This window comes from Protopterus annectens, chromosome 7.part0, assembly GCF_019279795.1.
Source record: "Protopterus annectens isolate FY-2018-M chromosome 7.part0, PAN1.0, whole genome shotgun sequence".
NCBI lineage: Eukaryota > Metazoa > Chordata > Ceratodontiformes > Protopteridae > Protopterus > Protopterus annectens.
The window spans coordinates 620,235,683-620,262,538 of record NC_056739.1 but is presented as its reverse complement, the minus strand read 5'-3'; the positions used below and the strand labels follow the sequence as shown (position 1 = coordinate 620,262,538).

The window sequence follows — 26,856 nt, the reverse complement described above, 5'->3', positions numbered from 1 at the left end:
AGTTTAATGGGTTAAGGGCAGAACAGAATCACAGTGGTGACAAAGAATCACCCTTGAATATCCTTCTTTGAATTTTTATCCCTGGGATAATAATTTGCCCTTTACCATGGCTTAATTGCAACGTGGTTTGCCAATGTTTCGTGGTCATTGTAATGTAATGCCATTGTAAGATATACTGATGCGTTTCTAACCAGGGTGAGCAAAAATAAGATAATGGTTAGTTACTTATTTGGAGCCAGAATCCACCGACTCATATATACACTCTAGTCATTACGCCACAGGTACCGGTATGATTCCATCATAGTATATATATATATATATATATATATATATATATATATATATATACATGTATATATGTAGGCGTAGATGAACTAAGATATACCTCCCTGGGCTATATGAAGAGAAACGTTATGGAATTTTCACAATGTGTGTCTCTGGCTGGTATGAACCTAGCATTGAGCAGCATATTACCATCACCGAGGATGATACGACAATATGTGAAAAAAATTGATTCCAGCAACTACTTGTCTTTCTGTTGTCACTCTAAGGGATCCAGTATTTGTCAGCTTGGGAGGACATGGTTAACTCACCATGATGCTTTGCCAAGGATGGTCTGCACCTCTCCCATTTAGGTTTTCAAATACTGCCTGAAACCTTATCCACCCCATAGTGCCTTTTTTAGGCAATGCCAAATTGACAAACTTACCAAAATCAACTGAATTGAACCTCAAGGTGCTACTTCTCAGTACCTGGACCCTAAACAGAAAATTGCACTCCCTCCAAACCCACCTCACACTTGAGAATATAAACATCTTTGCAGTTACTGGGACATGGTTTAATGCAGAACATAGGTCCCCAGCAGTGCAAGGTTTCAGTGCTTTCCACACTTTTAGACCAGTAGTTGCACAGAAAAAAAGCTAAAGGGAGGGGGTGTCTCAATATATACATCAGTAACAAGCAGGAGTATAAGCATCATCCTAACAATGCCATCCATCCTAAGCAACCTTTTATTTCATGCTGCAAACTTTCAGTATCCACAGACAGACCTGCAGCTACAAGCTTTTACATTACAACAGGCCTATGTATCACACTATCACTATGTTGAGCTGTCTAACAAAGGGGCAGTTAGAGTTACTGGCACTTAGTTGCAACAGTGATACATTGCAACAAGTCTATGTACAGGTCTGGACTTAAAGTGAAATGATGACTGGGCCTACATTTCAAACCCCACACACACACACACACACACCCCAGTCCTCTCCTCTGAGTCCTTCTCCTTTGGGCTCCCCATACCATCCCTGTTACCTTTTTTCTTCCTTATCTCACATTTTGCCTTACTCTAAGCTTTTCAAGAAGCCATAACTTTCTATATGCTCTGAAGTGCATTTTACACAACCTTTTCATCCAATAATAGCTTGAACAGAAATTATGATTAAGGAAAGAAATTCACTGTTGTGGTTCAGCTTTAGTTTTCCTTGCATCCTTCAACACACCTTTCCTGAACAAGACAGCCCAGTAATAACCATTTAGAAAATAACTGGTTTACAGATGGTCTGGGATGCATTAACATTTTACTCCAATGGTTGCCTAAATAAAAATTATGAAGAAAAAAAGAATTTCAGTCTTATTTTTTTCTTTCAAGGCATAATTTGTGTCCAAGGCTTAATTTTCAAAGCTGACAAAATTGTAGCTTACAGTAAACTAACAAGCCAGTAGTTGTGAGAATATTTAAGTCTTATCTGGAAATACTGCCTACCTCCCTAACTCTCTAATAAAGACAAGTCACTGCCTATGCATCCCTCTGGTGTTAGACTGGGATAAAAGCAGAGATTTAAATTGCCTTTGTCATATATTTCAAGTGACTGATGATATACATATACATAGCATGTTCTTCACCCCAATGTATATGTGCCTAGTATGTGATTGTGAGAATGATTTCAGTAATATTCAAATTTGTTGCTCCTAGACAGTACACCTCTCTTACACAAGCTATAGTAACCTCCTTTGTATACCTCTGAGGTCTGTGAGAAACACTGCCCTCAGCTCAGACACAAGAGCTAAATGACTTCATGTGCACACCTCTAAGGTTTGACTGTGATGAAAATTAAAGATGTAATATCCACACAATCTCTAGCCATAACCTGTAGCAGCTTTATGTACACACACACATTTGAGCAGGGCTGGTTTTAGAATGGGTGTGGTTGTAAACAGAGGCTATTATTAGCTTTATCCTAAAAGGGTCATATCTCAGCACCATTCAGGTTAAACAGCGTATTCAGAAAATTGATACATTTTTCTCCAACAAGCAAACAGAGTCAAGGATGATAAAGGGAGTCCCCATTATCCATTTAGACAGTCTGGTGAGTGGGGCCAAGAATATCTAAGTGTCTGAATGTTCTGTGATATATGTTCTGTCTTACTTTCAAATATAATTACTTGTTAGGTACATTTTTACTGATACACAGAAGAATAATGTCTGTGTCCTGGCATTATTGGGTGCATGCACAGATAAAAATCATTGATGTTTTTTACACACACACACACACACACACACACACACACACACACACACACACACAACATGCATGCATAAGCCACAGCAGTACTAGTTATGTACTTAATTTCAGCAAACAGCAATGCCTTGTGCAACATTGGTACTGCCACACCAGATTAGTCACTGCAGTTTAGCAGTCATCAAACAGCAGAAGCAGTAAGATTTATCCCATTGAGGAGTAATGCATACTTGTCACTGTCCCTACTTTCACAGACCTTCCCTGATTTAAAAGTCTGATTTGCTGGTAAATCATTCAGGATTACAAACAGTCAATTAATCCAGACATCTGAGTTTTATACTTATTGTCCAAAATAGATGTTGATGCAAAATATGTTATTCTAGTAACTTTATAAGTGAATTAGAGAAATATTTAAACATATTTATGATTCTGAGCATTTATTCTATTATTTTGGGACTGTACTGAATTCTTAAGCAAAGAAATTGAGTTATAGAATCAGGTGTTCTGGTATTAGTTATAAAACTACCTGAAAGAGAAACTATCCCTGATGATCGGAAGCATCAGCTCTTCTTAAAATCCAAAGTTTGCACTGAGGTAAGTCACTCTGGGCTGCTGATCCCTCTAGTGCTTATATTGTTCATGTTCATTATCATCTTCATCCTAACAGGGTCATATCACAGCCCTGTTCATGTTAAAGAGGATAATTAGGAAATTAATGCATTTTTCATTCCTCATTTTTCCCCAATCAGCAGCATGTGGGGCCCCCACACAGACAAAGATGATAGCACTATGTCAGTAGTAAAATATTTAATGGCATTCTGATGCCTGTTACTTGACAAAACACCATTACTACAACCAGAAATATCTTTGAATTTTAAGGGAGATATAAATAGAGTTTTTTACCCATAGTTTAAGTATGCAAGACTGCTGCACTAGCTTTTGCTGGTTTTACAGATGTGACAAACTATGGTAACAAGCATACTTTTAGGGTTGTCAAAAAGGATGATTTCCTGTATTTCCTTCCCATGCAGATCACCAGAGATAAAATCCCATACCATATCCTAGCCAGCTATAGGTCACCTTCCATAGACCTACTGGAGACACTTCCCATCCAACCTAACACCCTAGACATGGAAGACTTTAATTACCCTCTATAGACTGAAAATCGTACACTGCCTCAAATCTAAAGGCACAGAGATTCATGGACTGTGTAAATACAAACAGTCTTGACCAAATGGTGAATATGCCCACTAGAGGCTGCAACATACTGTACCCTGCACTTATAAATGTGGAAGAATGCTGTCCTTCCTTGTAAGGTCCAACCATAAAGCTGTCTCCTTTGAAATCTAAATCAACTCCGCAATCCCGTTAAAACCAAAAACAGGAACTATACCAAGTCAAATTACCCTTTATAATTCAATGACTGGACATTAATATTCCAAAATGACCACGTTGACTGGCCAGTCCAACCAGCGTACCCGTTGTAAGTCAAACATATACCAGTGGAAAAAATTCTAATTGCCCGGACTTTCTTCCACTAATATATGCTACAAAAATTTTACTTTTTTTCATTTTTTTTAAGTAAACTTACGGCACTGGTAAAAATTGTACCCGGTGGTTCTTTTCTGTACAGTTGCCAACAACTATTTTGGCTCATACCACTTAAATGATGGTTTCTGATGTATCAGCTAATACGCTAGCTTCCAAAGACATGCAGTAGGTGGATTGGGCACTCTAAATTGGCCCTAGGTGTATGTGTGTGTGTGTGTGTACACGTGAGTGTGCGGTACAGAAGAGCTACCATGACAGTGGTTAGCCACCTGGCGCTGTAAACATTGGCTATAGATGATTGTCACTGCTGAAGTGATGCCCCAATCCCATGTGCAAAAATAGGAAGACGAGTTGAGGATGGATGGAAACTTACAAATAAATGGAGACATAAAATGAACAAGAGAGATGGGTCAAAGACAGATATAAAGATAATGAGGTACGTTATACAAAGCTAGAAAAACATACCCTATTATCCTTATATTTTCTGTCTTGTCTCTCTTGTGTGTATGAAGTGTCCAGATTTCATGGTTTTAATTAAAAACAAACAAAAGCAAGGGAGATCTTCCTTTCTCTGTTGCTTCCTTAACACAGCAGTGATGTACTGCATAAGCGTGGGAACTTAAATCCCATACACATGAACAGTACATCAGGAAAGCCCCAGGATACCAGGGAAAATACGCAAGAGCACCATGGCGCTGTTATACAAGAACATTATTTAAGAAAAATAAGTAACATTTTTCTTAAATAATGGCATTGTGTAATAGCAATATCCCACGGCTGGGTGTGAGTAATGCTGGATTTGCCCACACCCAGCCACGGGCTGCTGCTGTTTGAAATGATAGATTGTCAAAATTCACTGCTCATCCAATCGCAGAGATCACAGCTGTCAGAAATGCTGTACAGCCGCATTAGTGCTGCATTGAGAGTGCTGTGCCTACCAGAAGTAAGCCCAGGACTAGTTCTAGAAACAAACCACCCTGGTGGCATCCTAGATTTAACAGAATATACAAAAAAAGGAAAAGTATGACAAAAATCATGAAGGGTAATTCCCATAAAGATAGAAACTCCCTCATCAAAGTAAATAGGCAACTAAAGTCAACTTTCATCTCTGAGTTTGAGAGCCTCCCAGGTGTAAGATAACCATAAGGCTTTCTACAGCTATGTCAGAAACCTCAAGGACAGAACACAGCAATGTGTTGAACTGGTGGTTAATGGTGCCACATTCACTGAGGCTGGTGATGCAGCAAACGTATTAATGGAAAAATTCATTTCCAACTTTACCCCCCCCCCAACTTCTGCTCAAAACTACCATCAAGCATAAGCCCTGCAGCTGTAACAAGTGAGAATGTACTGGGTTCACTCACTAAAGCCAAGAATACGGCCTTAGTAGGCCCCCAAAACATCCCAGGTTACCTCCTGAATAGTCTAAAATATGAGTTATCAGGACCCCTGGAGTCCTTATTTAAGTATAGTCTTAAAACAGGCTTTGTGCCATGTGAATAGATGACTGCAATGGTAACCCCCCCTTCATAATAGAGGACTTTCAACAGATCTTGGAAACTACAGACCCATTAGGCTGACTAGTCTTTTTTTTGCAAAGCCATGGAAAGAATTATCATGGAAATTATCAATAAGGACATAGGAAACACCAGACACTGGATCCATCCCAGTTTGCCTTTGTCAAAGGGAGTTCATGCATACCGAATGTGGTGGACTTCCTCGAAAAGGTCACTGAGGCAATGAATGAGATAAAACACTGCATATTGCTTACCTAGATCTAGCTAAAGCATTTGATACAGTAACCTGTTTGGGCATTGTCAGCAAATATATGAAACTAGGTATAATCTCCTTTATAACATACTGGATCGCTGGCTGGCTCACTGATAGGTCCCAGGAGGTTAGTGTTGGTGAGATCACCTCCACAATGAGGCCAATCACCAGTGGAGTCCCCTGGGGCTCTGTGCTAGGGCCACTCCTCTTTGGCATTTGCTTCTCAGATGTCAAAACCAGTGTCAAAGGCCTTTGGCTGACCAAGTTCACAGATGATTTCAAACTGGGAGCAGTCATTGAACCCCCCCCCCCAAGATGAGAACACCCTTCAGGAAGGTCTGATACAGACAAGTGCTTGTTTCCCAGCTATGGCTGAAAACTCAGTACTGAGAAATGCATTATAGTACCTTTTGGGAAGTCTACCACCCTGGGTAACTATGTCATCAATAAAACACCCTTAAAAGTTAATTCAGTAGTCAGGATCTGGGAACTCATGTAGACAGTAACCTAGACTTCAACCAGTATGTGTCCATACTAGTAAGAAAATCCTTCTGTGTTGCTCGACGTATAAGCAAGGTCTTGGCATCTAGGTCTAGAGGTCATCATATTACTGTACTCGGCCCTCATCAGCCCTCTCTGGTATGTACCTGACCAGGCATAAACAGTAATTGGAATGTCTACAAAGGTTCCTTACAAAAAGAATACAGGGAGTAAACAAAATTTCCTACATTGATCTCCTCAGAGCCCTGTCTCTGTACTCGGTATCATACAGACTTCTGAGAGGTGATATTTGCCTGTCATACAGGGCATCCATCGACCCTGTTTTGTTGACCCTTTTGCACATTCACAAAACAAACAGCATCAGAGCTACTAGACTAAAAGGCCCAAATTGTGCTTGCAAAATAAATAGGACATCTTGGAGAGAGCTATGTTTCTCGGAGAATTCCCATTCTCTGGAAGAGGCTCCCCATCAATGTTAAGCAGAGTTCCTCCCTATCCCCATTTAAGCACAACTTGGACCAATGGATGGGTAATCAGAAGTTCACCCCTGATCTGGCTGCTATTTCTGTGATGGACAGTGGCAGTCAGTTAATCACCACCTATATAAATCAAATTTGTGAGTCACATTTGGGTTGCACGGCTAGGCTTATAAGGGCCCTAGCGGTCATTAGACAAGTATCCATCTATGAACCTATATAATTATCAATGTAGGATGTATCTTCTACATTTGTAAGTAGTCCTTTATCCATGAATGTGGGATGCTGTCAGATGCTTTTTGTAATCTATCCATGCCACACTTTGATTCTTTTCTGTTTTACAGTACTCTGTTATGGCTTTAATTAACAACAAGTGATCCTTTATTCCATATGTCCTTTTGTTATCTTGCCGTGATTGAGTTTTCTTTTAAATGACTATAAACTCTGTCTGCATCAATTCCAGTATATCATTTGTATGTTGTCAGAAGGCACGTTATTGGTCTATAGATTTTAGGATGGCCTACAGGTTTATGCTTGAGGAGGAGTATCGTTTCTCCTGTTGTTAACCATTTGGGGTACACATGTAAGTAATGCTTACTCTGTGCTAAATCTTTGCATAAAGATGTTAATACTTTTAGCCAGAAGTTAAGTACTGCATTTTCACCTGGGCTTTTTCAGTTAGAAACTTTTCTTAATTTTGTTTTTAATTTCTCTGCCTGTTACTTCATCCCACTTCGTATCTTGTACATTTGAACTCCTTACTGTTTCTTTTAATTTTTCCCTGAATTCATCATTTTTTTTTGTTTCAGAAGGTCTTCATAAATATTTCTGCAAAATGTGTCTATTTCTTCTTTCTTTGGTGGTATTTCTGTTCATTTTGCTTTGTTTCACAGTCCTGTATATAACTTTGTGTCATCAAAGAGTCGCTTATTTTGTACTTTTCCTATATTTTTATCTACATATCTTCTAATTTTTCTGCCTGTGCTGATATCGTTAGTTTATTTTATTTATTTTTATTTTACATTTGTTAACCGGGATAGTCCGACTGGACACCGATCCATTTTCAGCAGAGGCCCGGGGAGAAAAGCTCCACATGTGGATAGTTACATAAGAGTTAAACAGTAGCAGTTTTATACAGTCACATATAGATACCAGTACAGAATTATAGGATTATATGCATATTTGGAATACATACATACTTAAACTTAACATTGTAGTTTTCTTGTTCGAACTTAGACATTTTTAGTGGTACAAGGCTAAAAACAGGTAACATGTCATTCAGTAGTACAATACATAAGAGAATGAGACTAAGTCTGAAACATTGACTATTTTACCGATGGCCAGGTAGTGAAGAGAGTGGTAAGCTGGTTAGTCAGGGTTGGCACAGGGGCACAGCCAGTGACTTTTTAGGAATTTTTTGAGAGATGTTTTAAATTGGTTAATAGTCTGGTTTGCTGTAAGTTGGGCAGGGAGACAATTCCAGATTGTTCCAACAGAGTTACAAAACAATGAGTCACCTGCTGAGTTTTTAGATTTAACAGTTTGTGCCAGTATTTTGTCAGAAGACTGGAGAGTTTTTAGGTTACTGTAAGGGGTAATTATATTTTTGAGTATGGGTGTGCTTTTTGGCTGATGGAGGACTTTGTGGGCTATTAATTGATTATACTGGATTTGAGAGGGAAACTCTAGCCAGCCTAGAGATTGTAGGTTAATACAGTGGTGGGTTCTATATGCTGAGCATGTGGTAAATCTGGCTATGGTGTTGTAACAGCTATTGACTTTATTGAGGTCAGATTTAATCAGGTTTTTATAGATTGGGGAGGCATAAAGAAGAGTTTAAAGTAAATGTGTTCGGGCAATAACTGTCCTAGCAGTTGGAGTTAGAAATGCCTTAATACTATATAGAGATCCTAGCTTTTTGTTGACTGTTTTAATGGTTTTGTCGATGTGAGTGTCAAACTTAAGGTTATTGTCAACAATTACACCTAATAGTTTTGTATTACTTTCTGGGGAAATTATTGTGCCATTATTAGATGTTATGGTAAATGATGGGAGTGTAGCTTTCCAGGTGGAGGTGAAGAGTAGCCGTTTTGTTTTATTTGGATTCAGTAGAAGACGCCTGTCAGTGAGCCAGTTTTCTACTACATTGAAAGTATTTTGGGTTAAGGTCTGCAGGTCTAATGGGGAGGTGGCAGAGCAGATTAGGGTAGAGTCATCTGCATACTGAATGCAGGTTACTTTGGGGATGACTGTATGAAGATCATTAATGAAGATGGAAAGTAGGAGAGGTCCTAGTATAGACCCTTGAGGAACTCCAAGGGTGACTGGCAGTAGGGAAGAAAGGCTATCCTTCCATAGCACAGCTTGTTGTCTGCCACTTAGGTAGGACTGAAACCATCGTATTGTCTATGGCAAGGAGGTTTTAGTTTTTGAATGAGTAGTTGGTGGTTTACCATATTAAATGCCTTAGATAGGTCAAGAAAGACAGCAGAGGAGGGCGTATTATTATTACGGATTTGATTTATTGTCTGAAAGAACTATAAAAGGGCTGTGGTGGTACTATGGTGGGGTGTAAATCCATGCTGGGAGGGAGCTAGGAGATTGTGCAAATTGAGGTTATGAAGGAGTTGCTTGTGGATACATTTTTCCATAATTTTAGCTAGAGGGGACAGAATGGCGATGGGCTGGTAATTTGATAGATCAATGGAGTTACCCCCTTTATGGAGAGGAATTACATAGGAAATTTTCCAGATGGAAGGGATATATGTTTCAGAGTTGGTTCTGTTAATTAATATTGAGATGGGATACACTATTGCATTTACAGCCTTTTAAAGATATTCAGCCGGGACTAGGTCTGCTGAAAGAGTGGTGGGTTTCAGTTTCTTGATTAAGGATCGGATAAATGCTGTTGGTACAGGTTGAAAGTTAAAGGATGGGTGGGTATTGGATATGGGGTTAATAGGGTCTAGGTTGCTGGGGCCTAGCTGGTTGGCAAGGGATTGTATAGTTTCTGTAAAGAAGGTGTTGGCAATACATTCTGGAGGTTTTTGGAGGATAGACGTAGGGGTAGTAGTATTACCTGGATGGAGAAGATTGTTTAAGCTGGACCAAAATTTTTGTGGTCGATTTTGATGTTTATGTTGCAGGTTACAGTAATAGTCTTTTTTTGTTTAACATTATAGACTTCTTAGTATCATTTCTTAGCTGTTTATATACTAGTTGATCCTTAGGGTTTTTATTGGTTTTCCAAGATGACCAGGCATTATTTCTATTCATGATTTTTTGCCTAGTTTCTTTGGACAGCCACGGTACTACTGTTTTCTTTGTTCTGATGGTCCGGGTGGGTGCATGATTGTTAAGGATTGTAAGAAATGTGGAGTTAGTGTGATACTGCTTCATCTAGTGGGAGTAGTTTTAGTTTATTCCAGTTACATATTTGAAGTTCTAATTGGAATTTGGTTTGATTGAAGCTCTTACTTTCCTGATAGTTCTGAAGCTAGGTATTTGAGGGATATCATTTTTTTACCTGAGTATATATGTTAGGAGGTGATCACTTATTTCCTCAGGTTGGGTGCCTGCCTTATACATTTGGGGAGGGTTATTAATGAGAATCCAATCTAGTACGCTTTCTTTGTTATTGGGCTTACTAGTTCTGGTGGTGGAGGTTATGACTTGGGAGAAACCATATAGAGTTATGTGGGTAGTAGGGAAGTCTGAGGAGCAGGTGTTCCAGTCTATATGAAAGTCACCTAAAACAATAGCTTCTTGTGGGAAGTTTATGGACAGCCACTGTAGAATGTCTTCAAAGATATTGGTGTTGTTGCCAGGTGGGATATAAAAGCAGCCGGTGTTTATAGATTTATGCTGGTTAATTTGTAGTTTTGTAAAGAGTATTTCAGCTTATTTGCAAGGGTGTATGATAGATTCAGGTCTGTTTAGGTAATGTGTATTGCTTTTACCTCATCTGTTTTTTGAATTATTTTTGTTGATCTTTTCCCTCTTCTATAAGTGTCAGATGTCTGATTACTCTGATCTTTTTTTGTCAGACTTTTAACATTTTGGATCTTATTACGTTCTGTAATCTATTTCTTTCATCGATCTTAAAATGTCTCTCCATCGCTGTTAAATCAAGAAACTCTTCCCTTAGATCATTTTCTTCTAAACTGAGAGCACATTCTTTTCTCTGTTTCTTGTGAGCATTCTACAGAAAGTTCCAGAGCATCTTCCTGTGACATATCTTCTTCATCTGCTGCTCCTTCATATGGGAAACTCAGTGGCTCATTACTCCACAACATTGTCTGCATCAGAGTTGCTGAGGTTTCCTGCGCCTTCCCTTGCTGTGCAGCTCCAACTGAACTGTTTTACTGGCTTCTTACTGAAGGTTCCAGAGCATCATCGTGTGGCAAGTCATTAGATGCTTCCCATTCCACCTGTTTTTCCTTAGTTTGGGGACTCGTTCTTCTTTCATGCTGTGACATTATCTGAATTGGATTTTCTACACTAAAATCTTTCACTTCACATGCAATTCATAACTTAATTTTCTGTTTCTTTAACTTTTCCATTACGAATCCTCTTTTCTACTCCCCTTTGTTTTCTTATTTTTTTGTATTGTGAAATTTTCCGTATCTAGATGCCTTTGTGTGTATTTCTCTTCAAATATCTTTGGAACTGCTTTTTTCTATTGATTAGTTTTGTTTTCTCATTTGTATAAGTATTGCACCATACTAAATTTCTTTTTTTTTTTCATTCCCATGTCTATATTTATTCTTCAGATGTCTCCTTAATATGGGAACTCATTGTTCCATCATGCTGTGACATTACTTGTGTTGGACAATCTACACTAAATCCTTCACTTTGTAGGTATTGCATAACTTCAGCTTCTGTTGTGAAAGTTTCCATACTTGGGTGCGTTTGCCTGTATTTCTCTTCAAATATATTTGGAGCTGCTTTTTGTATTGATTATTTTGGTTTTCTTGTTTGTGTAAATAGTGCCCCATATCAGATCTCATTTTTTCCCATGTCCATGTTTTTTTTTTTTTTTTCACACATTTCAAAAAATTCTTGGTTTTGTTCTTTATAGTTTCACACTTCCTATGTTGCTTCTTTTTCCAGGCAGCTGAAAGTGTCTTTGTCTATATAATGTTTTTCATGAATCTGTTGTTTTAATGAACAGAACTTTGCATTTGAAGCTTTTGCCAGCTTGTCTTGTACACATATTTTTCTTTCTTCTAATTTCTCTCTCATTCTTTCTGAATATCTTTTATCTGGAAATTCTAAACTTCTTGCATAATAATATCAATCCATAATTTATTCCTTATCCTCGATAGTCTACTTTTTTATCTTTGTGGTTCTTTTTGCCCAGTCAGATTTTGTGGGTTTTGAACTACTGTTACCTTCTACAACAGTGGACAGGGGGATACCCCCTGAGCCTAGCCTAACCTCATTGTAGGAATTTTTCCTTGTCTTGATGATTCTGCACTGTCATTTTCTTCCATTCCTAGCACCAATGTGTACACTAGGATTGAGCACTTTTTTATCGTGGGACTTGTGCACCCAGCTGTCCTTTTTATTTTAAACATACCTGTCTCCATGATACGTGCAATATAAACTACAGTCTATATATCTGTATCATCTTTGTGAGATTTTGTGAAAATAGGACCTACCAAGAGAAAGTGTTCACCAAGACTTGAGGATGAATCCAGTTCTAGGCAGTACAACTCTCCTTTTCTTGCTGATTCTGTCATCTTTGCATTGGATCCCCTGATCTCCCTTGAGTGACTGGACATGTCCTTATATTTAGATGGATGGTGGAATATGTTTTTCTGACTTTGGCAGGCTCCTGCTGGTTAAAGTTTAAATTATTGTAAGCTCTTGTCCTTTCTTTAATGATTTACTGATATTAACGATGAGGTCTTTATTGGTGTAATTGTTACCTAGTTTACAGTCAGCATATTTGGGCATCCACCATCCATTTCTCACGTTATCTGAAAAGAGTACTCAAAAAGAATGGCTGCCAGTGAGGAGCAACTTACATTGAGGTAGGTAGAAAGCTTCCAACCTGACTGGTTTTATCCTATTGTTTAATGAGTGTTTCCCATCAAATTACAGATGGGTTGACATTTTATGTGCTTAAGTTGTCAATTATTCCATTATATTGAGCAGCGCCAAAAGTTAAGATAAAAAGAAGTATTATGTATAGCTTGTTGCCGTTACCACTTTAATGATTACAAAGCAGGTTCCAAAGTGAAGAGCTCCTCTTAAAATCCATGCTGTTTCTTATCTAAAAGATAAGGTCTCCTGTGTCATTTTGAATAAGGTCTTTTAAATCTCTGTGCATTAGTTTAGATAGAATACTGTTAACTGATATTTGTAAATTTATTTGGGGCAGAGGTGTCCATCTGTTCATTAACTGGCACCACTGCAGTGTGCTGCTAAAGACCAAAGACATGCATGCAGACATTTTCTCTGTAAAACTCTTGACATAATACTTTGCCTGTTGTGAAATGTGCATATTTTTTTCTGAGACCACATTCAGTATGACTTGTAGCTGGTGATTATTTTATTGTTTAGTCATAACATGACATATTGACATAGTTTCTGTTTCATTTCTGTATTGTTATTAAATGCCACCACGATATTATTATTATATTCAGCCTTTGAAGTCAAGTTGACTTATTGTTAAAGCTTGAAGTTTAGATAAATAAATAGTAAGGCAGTTTTTTTGATGTTTAGATAAGAAAAGTCAGTAACTTCTGAACTTTAATTTATTCATGTTTTTATATGTAATTTTTGTAAGCCATTCTTTTTATTGAAATTCCTTGTATATTTATATCTTAACAGTATGTGTTCATAAGTTAATAATGTCATAGAACTCGCTGGTAAAAGTCTGTGTAGATTTACATGCATCAGTGAGGTTAGTATCCCAGTCACGTTTTCATAAATGTGTCCTTTACTTCATCATATTTTCTATTGGCAATGCCAAAGAAAGATTCATAGGATTTTCAAGACAGTTGAGTCTTGTAACTATTTATGCTTTGACATTACCCATCCTTAGGCCATACCCCCTTTATCTAGGGGGGTTAGGCCAATCAAGTCTGGGGTGAATTTGTGGGTGTCCTCCCAATCATCCGTGTCCTGGATGAAGAGTGATGGTGTGTCACACTGGTTAATCTGAAGGGGTACTCTCTTCCAGAAGTAAAGGAGGTGCTATGTGATGAATCTAACTCTTATTTTTTATTTATGTGCTGCTGAATATTTAGGTCCCTGGTTCTGGTATTTGTAGAACTATTAGACTTGTGGAAATAGAAGAGATCCAGAACAAGTAGGTCTGTAATAGCATGGAAGGCACATTATGATTAAAAGAGATGGAGAAAGAATTATCGACCCATGAGTGAAGGTCCCTAACAGTATGTTTATTTTGAAGTAGGATACTGTCTATGCTGTATGCCGAGTGGAGAGTTGTCTACCAAATGTGACATTGTTGACTTTTTGTGTTTAATTCCAACCCATTTTAGTTCAGTTATTTACATTGATTATTCTTGCTTAAAGGTTAGGGCATCACAGGAGAACTTGACAATAACTCACAGTTTGCAACAGTCTGCAGACTTCCTTAGTCAGAAGTCTTGGTTTTCAATCGGGAGATCTGAAAAGTACCAAAAAGTTAGAGGGTCAGAACACCAACCTTGTATGATATTGCTGTTTACCTTCATTCTTAGGCTTGTTTTTCAATTTCTCATTCTGTTTTGTTCTGCTTGGGACTGCCAGCAGTATGCATTTGGCTAAATGGATGTAGAGCTCCATTGTGAAGCTACCTACTGTGTTATAGCTGGAGATTGTTAGTTGTGGTTGGTTGGGAATACATAGATCTTAGGTTTGTCAGTATGATATCTAACATATTGCCATCACTGGATGAATCACTCATGTTTGCTTTGAACTACAATTTAAGCCTAATGAAATGAAGTTTTGTAGCAGTCACATTTTTGTTTTGTTATACAAGTCACCGCAGACTGCTTTACTTTTCTTTCTGGACAGATTGATAATCAGTTGCCTGGTGCAATGTTTCCAGTTGTTTTTCATCCTATAGCTCCTCCCAAGTCCATTGCTTTGGATTCAGGTAAGACTGTTAGCTTTATAGTCACTTTGCAGTTATTGTAGAGCTGCGTGCTTTTGCCGTAATGTTTTTTTTGTTTGTTACAGAACCAAAGCCATTTATTGACATTAGTATCATCACGAGGATTAATGAACACAGCCAAATAATGCAGTTCAAGTAAGTAGACATGTTCACATGAAAATTAAACAATTGAAGAAATATTGCTACCGAAGCTTATTAATTAATACATGTGATGTAATGCTACTAAACATTACTAAGTAATACCTTTGATGTAATGCTACCAAAGGTTATTAACTAAAACATTTGATGTATTACTACAAGACCTTAAAGGAGTACCACACCCACAGACTCAAAAAACATTGTTTAAAACATCATGGCATGATGTTTCCTACACTTTAACAGCACTCCGGGATTATTTACAGGATTTTAAATATTTTTTATATGTAATTCCAGACTCTGACCACCTGGAGGCCAGCATATTGACGTGGTTTGGATAAATCAGGTTGCCATTCAGTATCCCAGAAATCATTGTTTGGCTGAAAAATGTTACATCATGCAGGCCTCCGTTTGCCTAAAGCTACCGTCATTAAATAGATGTTGCATGAGTACAAAGTACTGAGTAAAACAGAACAGTGTAAGTAACATTCCCTGCTGCTGGATGACTACTTAAAACAGAAACAGTGCAAATGCCACAGAACACACTCAAAGTGCTGTTTACTGCTGCCTTTGTTTTCTAATTTAGTTTAAATGGCACTAATTTGTGAGACAATGAATTCCAGTCCATTTACTTCTCCCCTCCCCCATAAAACTTGGCTTCCCTAGCTGTCAAAGTCCTGAGGGCAATTTGACCTGGTAATTCCATTGATTGGCAGATCTCAGCAGGATGCTTGACTCATGTAATTTAATCTTTGCTCTAGCATTTCCTTTGTTAGAGGGGACATTTTTTTTTTTTTTTGCTGCACTATAGCCATGGCCTAACTTGACTGCATTCACATCCAGTTTATGTAGCAACTCCTGTAAGGTCTTGCACCAAGGAGCTAAAGAATAAAACATTTATACTATTAACCAGTTTAGATCTTTATTAATGTAAGTGTTAAGGTATCACTTCTCACTTCCACCTTGTTAAAAATTGAGATTTACATGTGCAAAGTGTGTTGGTATGCAGTGTTTGCCTACATATGTTTTTACTCCACTGGTTGGTTTGCAAAAAAACTTTTGCAGTGTCCCTGGATTTGTCTTTGTGCATCCAAACCACATTGCTATATTTTCCCCTTCCCTTTAGGGTTACCACCTGTCCCACTTTGCGAGGGACAGTCCCTCTTTGGGCAATTATGTCCTGACAAAAAATATTAAAAGTGGCAAATGTCTTGAGATTGTAGGACATAATTATGTCCCATATTTTATGTAATAGTTGCATAAAATAGTTATTTCTGTATCTAAAATACCTAAATGCTACAAGAAACAGAATAAGCAACTAAACTGCTGCAAGAATAAGCTTTTATTTAGGCAAAAAAGTTAAGTTCTATCCTTTGTACTGACCGTGGGTATGTGTTGGCCTGTAAAATCTGATGTTTGTACCAAAAATGTCCCACTTCGGCCATTTGAAAAGGTGGCAACCCTACTTCCCTTGTTTCCAGAAGTCACTTGTAACAAAGTAAATTTTTTATTGATTTTTTTTTTTTTTTTTTAACTAAAGGACATCAAGGTTAATTTACCTTGAATCAGATAATGGATGCCACTGCAAAGTCACTGTTGAAATATTTGTGCATGGACACAATCTCTTACTAAATCTATTTGCCAGCCTCCAGTTCAGTTGGTGCTATGGCTTTAATATACTGGTGTGTTTGCTCATGCCTTTCGAATATCCCCACCATTACATACCAATTTTGCAGTGTAGTAACCACCCGACATGCCCATACACCTTTAGCCATCAATATGCAGCTACTCCTGTTCATGTGAGTATGTGAATTCATTTTCAGACTTAAAGTGTGGAAGCTGCACTGAATAATTCTAGGTGCTTGTTCAGGTTTCACATGGTGCTTGCTTAGAGCTAATCTCATGTTAAGCTACTATGAGTATGTTGCACTTCTGATACCAGGGTAATGTTTTAATCTTTCTATTCCCGTACGGCACACTAGCAGTATCTGGTGCAAATAGAACAGAGAAGTATGCAAGCGATACACCACCCAAGCATCATTTGCCATGCAGAATGTACAAGTATGCATACCAAATTTCTGTGTTTCCAAACATCGGTGTTACTACACTACCACTGAATAAAATGAACATATTGAAATGTAATATGACCTGTTACCAGATGTAATTAAGATTTTTTCCTGTATAAACAAATTTCCCTGATTCTCTGGCTTTTTGGTTTGATTCATTTTACTGGCTACCTGTAGAAGTTTGCTCTTTCTTAGCAAGTTGCAGTACATATTTTGTTATCCGGTTGTTTACCTGTTTAGTTTGACTGGGCACACTATGAACGTTTCCAGCAGCGTCCCAGGGGAAAAGCTCAAAATGGTGCCATCTCAATGGTCTGACCTTGTATTGTAGTCCATTAATTGCTACCTTGCATATCTTGCATAAGGCAGATCTGAATTATCCATTGCAATGTCCAGTTCCTCTTTCAGGCAGTATCAAACTGTTTGACTAGATGAACCATGTGTTTGCACAAGAGTTTGACTTAAAAAGTTTCTTACCTTAGTATTTTCGGGACAGTAATCCAATCTCTTCACACCCTGCAAAATATAGCAGCCACCACTCATTTTTCATGTTCATCCATTCTTCAGCCAGCATTATCCACATCACATAGCACCACGTGACATCCCAACCTGCCTGTTATTGTCCAATACCTGTCAATACAGGCGAAGATGAATGCATACACCTAACTATATAGCAGCAGTCAAAAGGCAGTACTTAAATGATGTATTCACAAGCTGGCTTTTGGCTACAATGTGCATATGCAGAAACTACTGCATACTGCACTATCGTGACAAGCCTCTGTACCACTTCTCGGTAGCCAGCCTCGCAGAGGTCCACTCACACCACAACAGTACTTGCAGCTGCAGCCAGATCCACTCATCTCACCACTATCATAACACTCCTGCAGCTATGCATGCTACCCCAAACATGCATCCTCTTTCCATTTATGCATTCTGTATATCTCACTTATGTCCTCAAAGACCAGTCCTTAAAACTGCAGCTGCCAAACAACAAACGCCACTACACTGCTGCATCATTCACTCGAACACAGTCTGTAATGCTGCCACACAGCAATCCCACTTTCAATGCACATTTACATTTTCTATTGATGGACGCATGCAAATTTTAAGATCAACCACCTGACTTTCCTAATGCCTGTATACTTACCCCATTGTATATGAATGACCTGCTCTATATTCTAAGAACTCTGATATGCATTCCAATTTGAAAGCATGTGCTGTTGTCATTGTTGCACACTGCGGTCCTAAACACATTCCTAGAGAGTTGTTTAGATAGTTGTTGAAATTGTATGACATGTCTTGTCAGTCATGGCAGTTTGACCAGTTGTTTAATACCAGGATTGTGAAATGGCCAGCACCCAGTCTCCACACACCATTTATCAGTGCACATATGGTCCACCACATTTAATTTGATAGTACTTTTCAGCAACAGTTTAGCATAGTTTCTCCAAATGGTGACCTCAGTACAACACAACCAGCAGGTCTATACCAATACAACTGTTCACAAGTCATGAAAAAGTAGTGCACATTGGGACTTAGTGACATATGTTTCATTAACTGCTCGTCTGCTGTTTCAGCACTTATAGTACCTGTTAATTGCAAACCCATTGTTCCACTTATGTCAAAGCTAATGTCCTTCAGTTGTGACCGTCACTTGCTAAGGCCCCAGTGTAAGGAAAGGGCAAACATGAAATTCCTAGTCTGAGCCCTGCCCAAAACAAGCATTTCCATGTCGCTGCCTTTAACAATGTCCACCAAGTTCATAAGACAAGATTAATACAATGAGGCATTTCACTGTTCGCATTTTTTGCAATTACAAATAACACTTTGCATGGTATTATAGTAACGTACAAATAATCAACAGTGGTAACTGAAATATTGCAATGCATCGTAATACATAAGCAGTTTAAAATTAATGTGACAGTAAATGACTCCATAGATATATGTCAGCTACCATTCATCCAGACAAAGGATGGCAAAATTGCATGAGGCCAAAAAATAATTATTAATTTAATTATGTTACACTTGTTTACTGGGATAATCGCACTGGATTCATGTCCTTTGTCAGCAGAGGGCCAGGGAGAAAATCTCCAACAGAAGAAATTACATAGATTACTCAACTTACAGAACATTAGAAAATATAAGACAATGTGTATAGCACAATGGCTTAGTAATGTTCCCAAATAGAGAGTCACAGTTCTCATGATCCGACACAAGACAAGGTGTTTTGTACAATGGTTTAGTAATGTTCCCAAATCGGGACTCACAGTTCTCATGGTCAGACACAATTACAATTGAGACACATCAGATTGGAAGCAGAGCTTGGTTAAGTAATTGCATTTTATATATTTTTAAAGATTATGCTTTCTGTTTAAACTTAATCAGGGTTGGTACATGGGCAAAGCCAGTTCTCACACAAACACACACGCACACGCACACACACACACACACACACACACACACACACACACACACACACACACACACACACAGTGTATTGGCTGTAACCAAAATTGGTAACAACTTTGTGTAGTCATAGTGTAACAACTGGGAAACTGGAGGTTTCAATGCCCATGCAGCGTGTCTTATACCGCACTCTGTGCAGTATACTTACCTTTTTGCAGTTCTACTGTCAATAGCCACCACCAATCATTGCATCAGACAGGTAAGCCGGCAATACTGTGTGAGGTCACTATGTGTCTCTCTCCAACACCCAGAGTCCTACTAGGACAATCCACCTTCTCCTGCAGACCAGTATGGGGTGGTGTGCCACATGGACCTTGTCTGGAACCTAATCTGCTTGCTGCTATTTCTTGTTAAGTAATTAGCCTAAAGTAGGTTCTTTTGATGACAATGTTTGTAGAGGACAACCTCTGTGAATCAAGTTTGTCTTCTGTTCTATATGGATTGGATGACATCGATGTCACTTCTATTTCACACTCGCCAGTCATATGTCAGCCTTGCCTGCAAGTCAGAAGGCACATGGTCTCAGCGCTGTAATGACTTTCCCCTAGGTATGTCTCAGTACTATAACCTGGCACATGTACTTTGTTGTCCCACAGAATACACAAGTTGGGCACCAGAATTCAGATTCATGTCTGACCCACCTCATTGGGCTGCTTTACTTGCAATCTGTATAATTGAATGGCAAATGGTAATTTCAACTTTGATCCATCAATGCCTGTTGGACAGGGACAATCGGTTTTCACTGCAAAAAAGAGACTTGGCCACAGTTGCCGATTTGACTGACCCCAAGGACTGCAGCCATTTCTGGATGATTCACCTTATTTGCAAGCCTGTGTAGCAACGCATGGACCTCACTGGGTACAGCGTACATACTGTTGTATAGCATTAGCATACACTATGGCATCACAGACTTACCCAGGCATGTAAGGCTACAGTAGTGTGGGAGGTCACACTCTGGAAAATGCATATAACACCATTAAGTGCAAGCATGGAAACCCACTTTCTCCGGCAGACCACTGAGCAGTGTTGTTCCGTAGGGATCAGGTCTGGGACCAGTTCTGCTTGCTGCCATTGCTTATTAAGGAATAGGCAAGAAGTAGTGTCTGTGGCTGACAGACTTTGCAGAAGACAACCAGTGTGAATCAAGCTCTTCATCTGTCCTATATGGATCGGAAGCAATCACTACTACTGTTTCATGCTGACCCATTTTACGCAAGCTCTGCCATGCCTCTAAGTGAAAAGGCTCATGGTCTTTATGTTGTGCTGAGCTTACCTTGCTAGGTGAAGGTACTATAACCTGCCCAATGGACTTTACTAGTAGCCAATTTCTACACCACATATCTGAGTCCGGTCTCAGCACCACAAATGACTGGTTTTCATGCAACACGTAACATTGGAGGTATAATGTTAATTTAAACTTGGGGTGATCCACCCATGTCTCCTGGACAGAGACCCCAGGTTGATTGCGATAACAAGACTAACACATAACCATGCTTGTAAGGCCATGATGGACATTACATCGGATCATAGTAAGTCAGTACACTACACTGCTAATGAACCCTGCTATCACTGTTTAATGTCAACTGATGAGTCACAAACACTTACATATACATAATATGCACTTATGCATTCATAAACCAGATCATTAAGAGGAAACAAGTAAAATTGATGTACGTTATGAAGAATTCTGATTCCAAAGGTACTTATCCAGCACGTTAGTTATCTTTACTATATTAACCTGGGTTCTCTTTATTTTTCCAAACTTAGAAATATGTCTTTCAGTTACCAGTACCTTTTCAGGACGTTCGCACCGAGCTATATTCTTTGGAATTGCGGGTACTGACATGGGCTGAATTTCCAATAAGCCTCTTTTGGCTTTTATGACATCCATCATCAGGTCATAGATGTAGTCAAACTTTGGTTTCTGAAATATTGGCTTCACTACCCACTCCTGCTTTGCCTTCAGATACACCACATTGTATCTAAGGTCTCCCTTTGCTGCTGAGTTTCGAGTAGGGAATCGGACCACTGCTTGTTCACCATTCAGGTTTTCGTTGTGATCAAGAATGGCCAAAATTATTTGTGCCTTCATTCCTGCAAAACTGAAATGCTCAAACTTTGGGCAGTATTTGTACAGTAATGCATGGAACACTTCTAGGTTGCCGGTGTGGCAGAACTTGGTAACCTGTTTTAAATCTTTAATAAAAACTCGATTCGCAACTATCCTCTTCAGTGCACTGTAGCATGCATCATCTTCATCCATCCAGTTCTTCTCATCTCCATCATCCACAGGCATCTCATAACCGCAACTTGAAACCTTTGTTGTATCACTCCAGCTGTGTCGGTCTGTAACATGGTAGAGCAATGACAACCACTTCTCCTGTAGTACAACTTCATCACCTTTACACATTTCAGCACACCACCGCAGGTGATTGGAAACACTGTGGCACCACTGTAGCAACTCTCGGTTTACTCTCCTTTTGCCAGCTTCTGTAATTTTCTTTGTCAAGCTTTTGGCCATATGCCACACATCAAACTGGTGATCCACTGCTGGGAATTCCTTGCGCATCACAAATCGGATCCCCGGTTGTCGGTCGGTTGCCACAAGACATACCTTAACATTTCTTGACAGCAAGTTTGACGGGCACTTCTTGAAAGTTTTCTTCTCAAGTGCCACTGAAGATACCCCTGTGCAAACCTGCTCAAGGCAAAAATCAATGATACGTCCAGAATCCAGGTCCATCATGCTATAGCAGCAGTATTTGGCTGAATATCCTGAACTATCACACCGCCCATCACCAGCTAACCATATTTCCTTCCCCTGACTATCTGCCAGTAGACGATTCTAATGGTGTATCCAGATATGCTGCATTACTGGGAACAAATACTGGCTTTGTATGGCGTAGAAGGTTGTCTCACTGATAAACTCCAGCCCCAAATATGCACAGAAACGCGCAATATGGGCATATGTACTACCACTGAATAGAAGAGAAGATGTGAGTAGTACGTTCCCAGCAGGCATTCGACGTATAGGTTCATAGGTTCATAGATTAGTACTAAGCTAACTGCCCTTGTGAGCCATTTTAAGCCTAGTCAGTTATCCGTTGTGAGACTCAAACCATGCATTTTGTGTTTGTAAGGCAAATACCTTAACCATTAGGCCACCCTCCCAACCCTTTAACTGATTGACTTTCCCACTGAAGAAATACATGTCCACTAATGCAGCATACCTTCACAGGTACATAGGACCCTAATTTTGTTCTCTTTTCCACTTCTGCAGCAGGACTTCAGCATTCTGGGCAGGTCAGTTTTAACAGCAGTGAATCAAGGCAAGACTCAAAAACAATGAACTTTGGTTCACTTATCTTCTCATCTTCATCCTCTTCCACCACTGTGTCTTCCATGTCAGCGGTAGTCATGCTGTTAGAAAGGTAGCTCCAATTGGGATCCTTTTCCATCTCATTTATCCGAGAATCCGAGGACTCACTCTGCTTGCTTGTGTTATGCATATCTGGAACAAGCTTGATTGGAGTGCTGCAAGCCTGCACCTGAAGAGACATGTAGGCACTTAAGTTAGATGTGGCTACTTCACTGCAAGTATCAGCCTCCTGTTGAAGACGTGGGTTGACACTGACTCTACGCCCACTGTCATCATTGGAAACTTGATCTTCTGGTGTTCCTGACTGAGTTGTTTTAGTCTGAACAAATGTGAATTTCCTGCAGTATGTGTGGTCCATCAACAATGACCCTGTATCCTCGGGAAACTATACAGCTGCATCCTACATCTTCCATGGTCTAGAATTCTGTTACACTAACTTTGCTTGAACTACTACACTGATGCCTTTCTTTTGCCGGAAGTTTGTTTGGCATGCTATCGTACTCCTTTCCACTGCAGTCATTTCTATGGCTTTCACTACTTCTTCATATACTTGTACCTGCAAATCAAAGAAAACTACCTCTGAAATTTATACTGCATAGCAGGCTGTCATAATAAATTATCCTGTTTAGGACAGCAGATTGCATACTATTTGGTTCAATGGATGACGCTCAATTCACATTTCCATGTTTAACAGTCTGTCACTGTCATTGTCTGAAGCATTATGTCCATTAGCATTACATTTTTTACCATTGCTGCACGTTACTCTACAGCCGCTAACAGGTAGTGTGCTAATTCCAGCTTTTTTCTTCCAATGGAAGGGAACATGAAGTGCCACATCACTGTACCAGCACTGAACACTGGTGCTGTACTCCATGAAGTGCCACATCACTGTACCAGCACTGAACACTGGTGCTGTACTCCATGAAGTGCCACATCACTGTACCAGCACTGAACACTGGTGCTGTACTCCATGAAGTGCACATCACTGTACCAGCACTGAACACTGGTGCTGTACTCCATGAAGTGGCACATCACTGTACCAGCACTGAACACTGGTGCTGTACTCCATGAAGTGGCACATCACTGTACCAGCACTGAACACTGGTGCTGTACTCCATGAAGTGGCACATCACTGTACCAGCACTGAACAATGGTGCTGTACTCTATGAAGTGGCACATCACTGTACCAGCACTGAACATTGGTGCTGTACTCCATGAAGTGGCACATCACTGTACCAGCACTGAACACTGGTGCTGTACTCCATGAAGTGGCACATCACATTACCAGCACTGAACACTGGTGGTGTACTCCATGAAGTGCCACATCACTGTGCCAGCACTGAACACTGGTGCTGTACTCCACAATGCCTTCAGTGATTATCTATCCACAAAACAGTTCAAACACTTAACACTACACCAAGTCAATACTTACCACTACAGAAAGTATAATCTCTGCATTGTTAAACAGTACAGAAAATGCACATTCCTCACTGGACTATCAGTACACACTCATTGTGTAGTGCAGCATTACTCATGTCTCTCTCCCTTAACAAAACAGTTCTGCCACCAGTTCATATTGCACAGATCTTCATACATACATACCTCTACAGGTTCTGGCACAGGATGGTCTTCCATGTCATCTGGAACCACTGCAGGCTCTGCTTCCTCATGCACTTTCTCAGTTTCATTCTGCCTCTGCACATGGCCACTAGGCTGTGGTAAGTGAAAAAAAACTGGAAACTGTCACATAAAAACCATCACCCTGGATGTTATCAATGCTGGATGTATGTGAAGGAGAAAATGAAGTTATTTGCCTTGCACTGGCCATACAGTTGGTTATTCACAACATCTGGCAAGGTTGGCTGGGTTGTAGTGAGAAGTTCCTCAGTAAGCTGTGGGGGATAGTAAAGGCATTCATGACTCTTACTACACAAGCGTTAGACCATACAGTGTACATGTCATGCCAATCAAATACAAGTATCCCATAACTGATGTGTTGTTCAAGCGTTCGCGCTGCAGCCGCTGTTCAGATGATGTCCTTGGATGTATGGTTGCAAAACTGAAAAGTGTAGGTACAGCGTCCTTAAGTAGTTGACGAGCAGGCCGCCTTGGCTTCATGTTTTCTGGCAGTAGTTCACTCTTGTAGTCCAGCTGAAATTGGCTCTCTGCAAAATGTTTGGAGCACAGGAAGTGACGTGGTTTTGAACTGCTGACCGATTCTTTCACAAACCTGCCTATGTTACCGACATCAGTTCCACAGTTCACCACCCATTGTGTACACAGTTTAATGTCACATGGAAAGCGATGGAAGGATACACCGGGTGACAGATTGTCTCGGCGAACATGACAACCATAGGCAAAACACGTCTGCATGGCTACACTCACCTAAATAAAAATCGAAAGAGTAGAGGCTCAACTCCTACTGACCAAGTTTTTAACAAAGCACAGCACAGTTGCACCGATTAATATGCTACTGCACCAAACACTTGGGCAATTCACTATACAACTTTGTCAATTCCTATACAACCTTGGCTGCACTTCAACATTAGCTGCAAAAGGAACTACGCCTACACAAATCTTGTGATGGTTACTCATTCCTTCTTGGGACAGTCCACACTTACTTGCTCTGTGTTGTTAGTCTCACCTTACCCAACCTTTCTCAGCCGCCACTCAAAGGCCTGGTTGTTAAGTGCCACCTAAATGCAGTCATTATGCACAGCTTTACACACTAAGGGAATGAAGAATTGATCTAATGAAGAATGAAGAATTGATCAATCCAGAGAGACAAATGGATGCCGTTGAGTAAGGATTAAAAAACCTTTATGCATTACTACTGCTGCCACAAGCCCATATTATGACATGCAGAGACAGGATTGGCAACCATGGTAGTAACAGTTCAATTGCCACACCAGTAAAATATCCATATATTCTTTGTCCTTTATTAATGTTTGCTAGTAGCCTGTTTACAGTGCAACTGCCATTCAGAGCTTCAGAGTTTTGGTTCAAGCACTTGGGATTCACACAAGGACATTGACACTGTGAAGCATTTACCTCTTGTAGCCAGACAACCCTCTACCACCTAGGAACACAACTTATGAGACGTGTTAAACTTGAGAACCTATACTCTTAGTCCTGTCCTCTCCCGACAGTATTACTGGCACCGAGAATGTTGATCCAAAATATTTAGAAGCAAAACTATACAGATGCTTAATAGTGCGTTGGTTAAATCTAGCACAAATCCGACAGCAAGGCACGTTATGATCTGGGCCTAGGCAAGGAATACAGTATAAATGAAAATACTTGTGAGTTATTTGCTTCCCACAGGTAATGCAATTATTAACTTTTACTGACATCGGTAAGGAGCAAGAAAAAGTTTCCCCAACGGGGTACTTAGCTTTAGTTTGAAGACTTTGGTTCTGAAACTCGAATGCGAAAATTTCAGGAGTCAGCCGACCGGCACTTGTGAACTGCTTCTGCTTCGGGCACCGCACGGCAAGAAAGACTAAATAAAATGGTGTCGGCTGCATGTTTTATACCCCTGACGACCTGACGTCACAGAAGAGGAGACAGCAACCGACACAGGACCAGAGACTTTGTTATTCAGGCCGACTGAGGGCAACCTGCCAGCAGATTGCCCAAATGTAATGACTGCAACAGTGAAACATGAAGAATATCATAAAAGATGAACCAATGCCAAAACCGCCCAGTTCCCAACATTTAAACCAGAAAAGGCCACTGAAAACTTCAGGCAGTACAACCCACCAATATCAGTCAAAATGCATTCTCTGCTTAAGTACATGTCATCTTAATAATTCCACATCAAAGACATTGGACTAACTAATTAAAAGGTTGTTGCTAGCAAAAA

General features: G+C 39.7%; 1 protein-coding gene across 1 annotated transcript in view; it reads left to right on the top strand.

Moving 5' to 3' along the window:
• VPS13C (vacuolar protein sorting 13 homolog C) overlaps window positions 1–26,856 on the top strand; it is a 6,956,796-nt gene that overhangs the window by 5,968,178 nt on the left and 961,762 nt on the right. Inside the window, exons 70-71 of the mRNA XM_044076309.1 lie at window positions 14,846–14,927; window positions 15,011–15,080. Of these exons, the coding sequence (XP_043932244.1) occupies window positions 14,846–14,927; window positions 15,011–15,080 (152 nt within the window). The remainder of the gene's footprint in view (window positions 1–14,845; window positions 14,928–15,010; window positions 15,081–26,856) is intronic.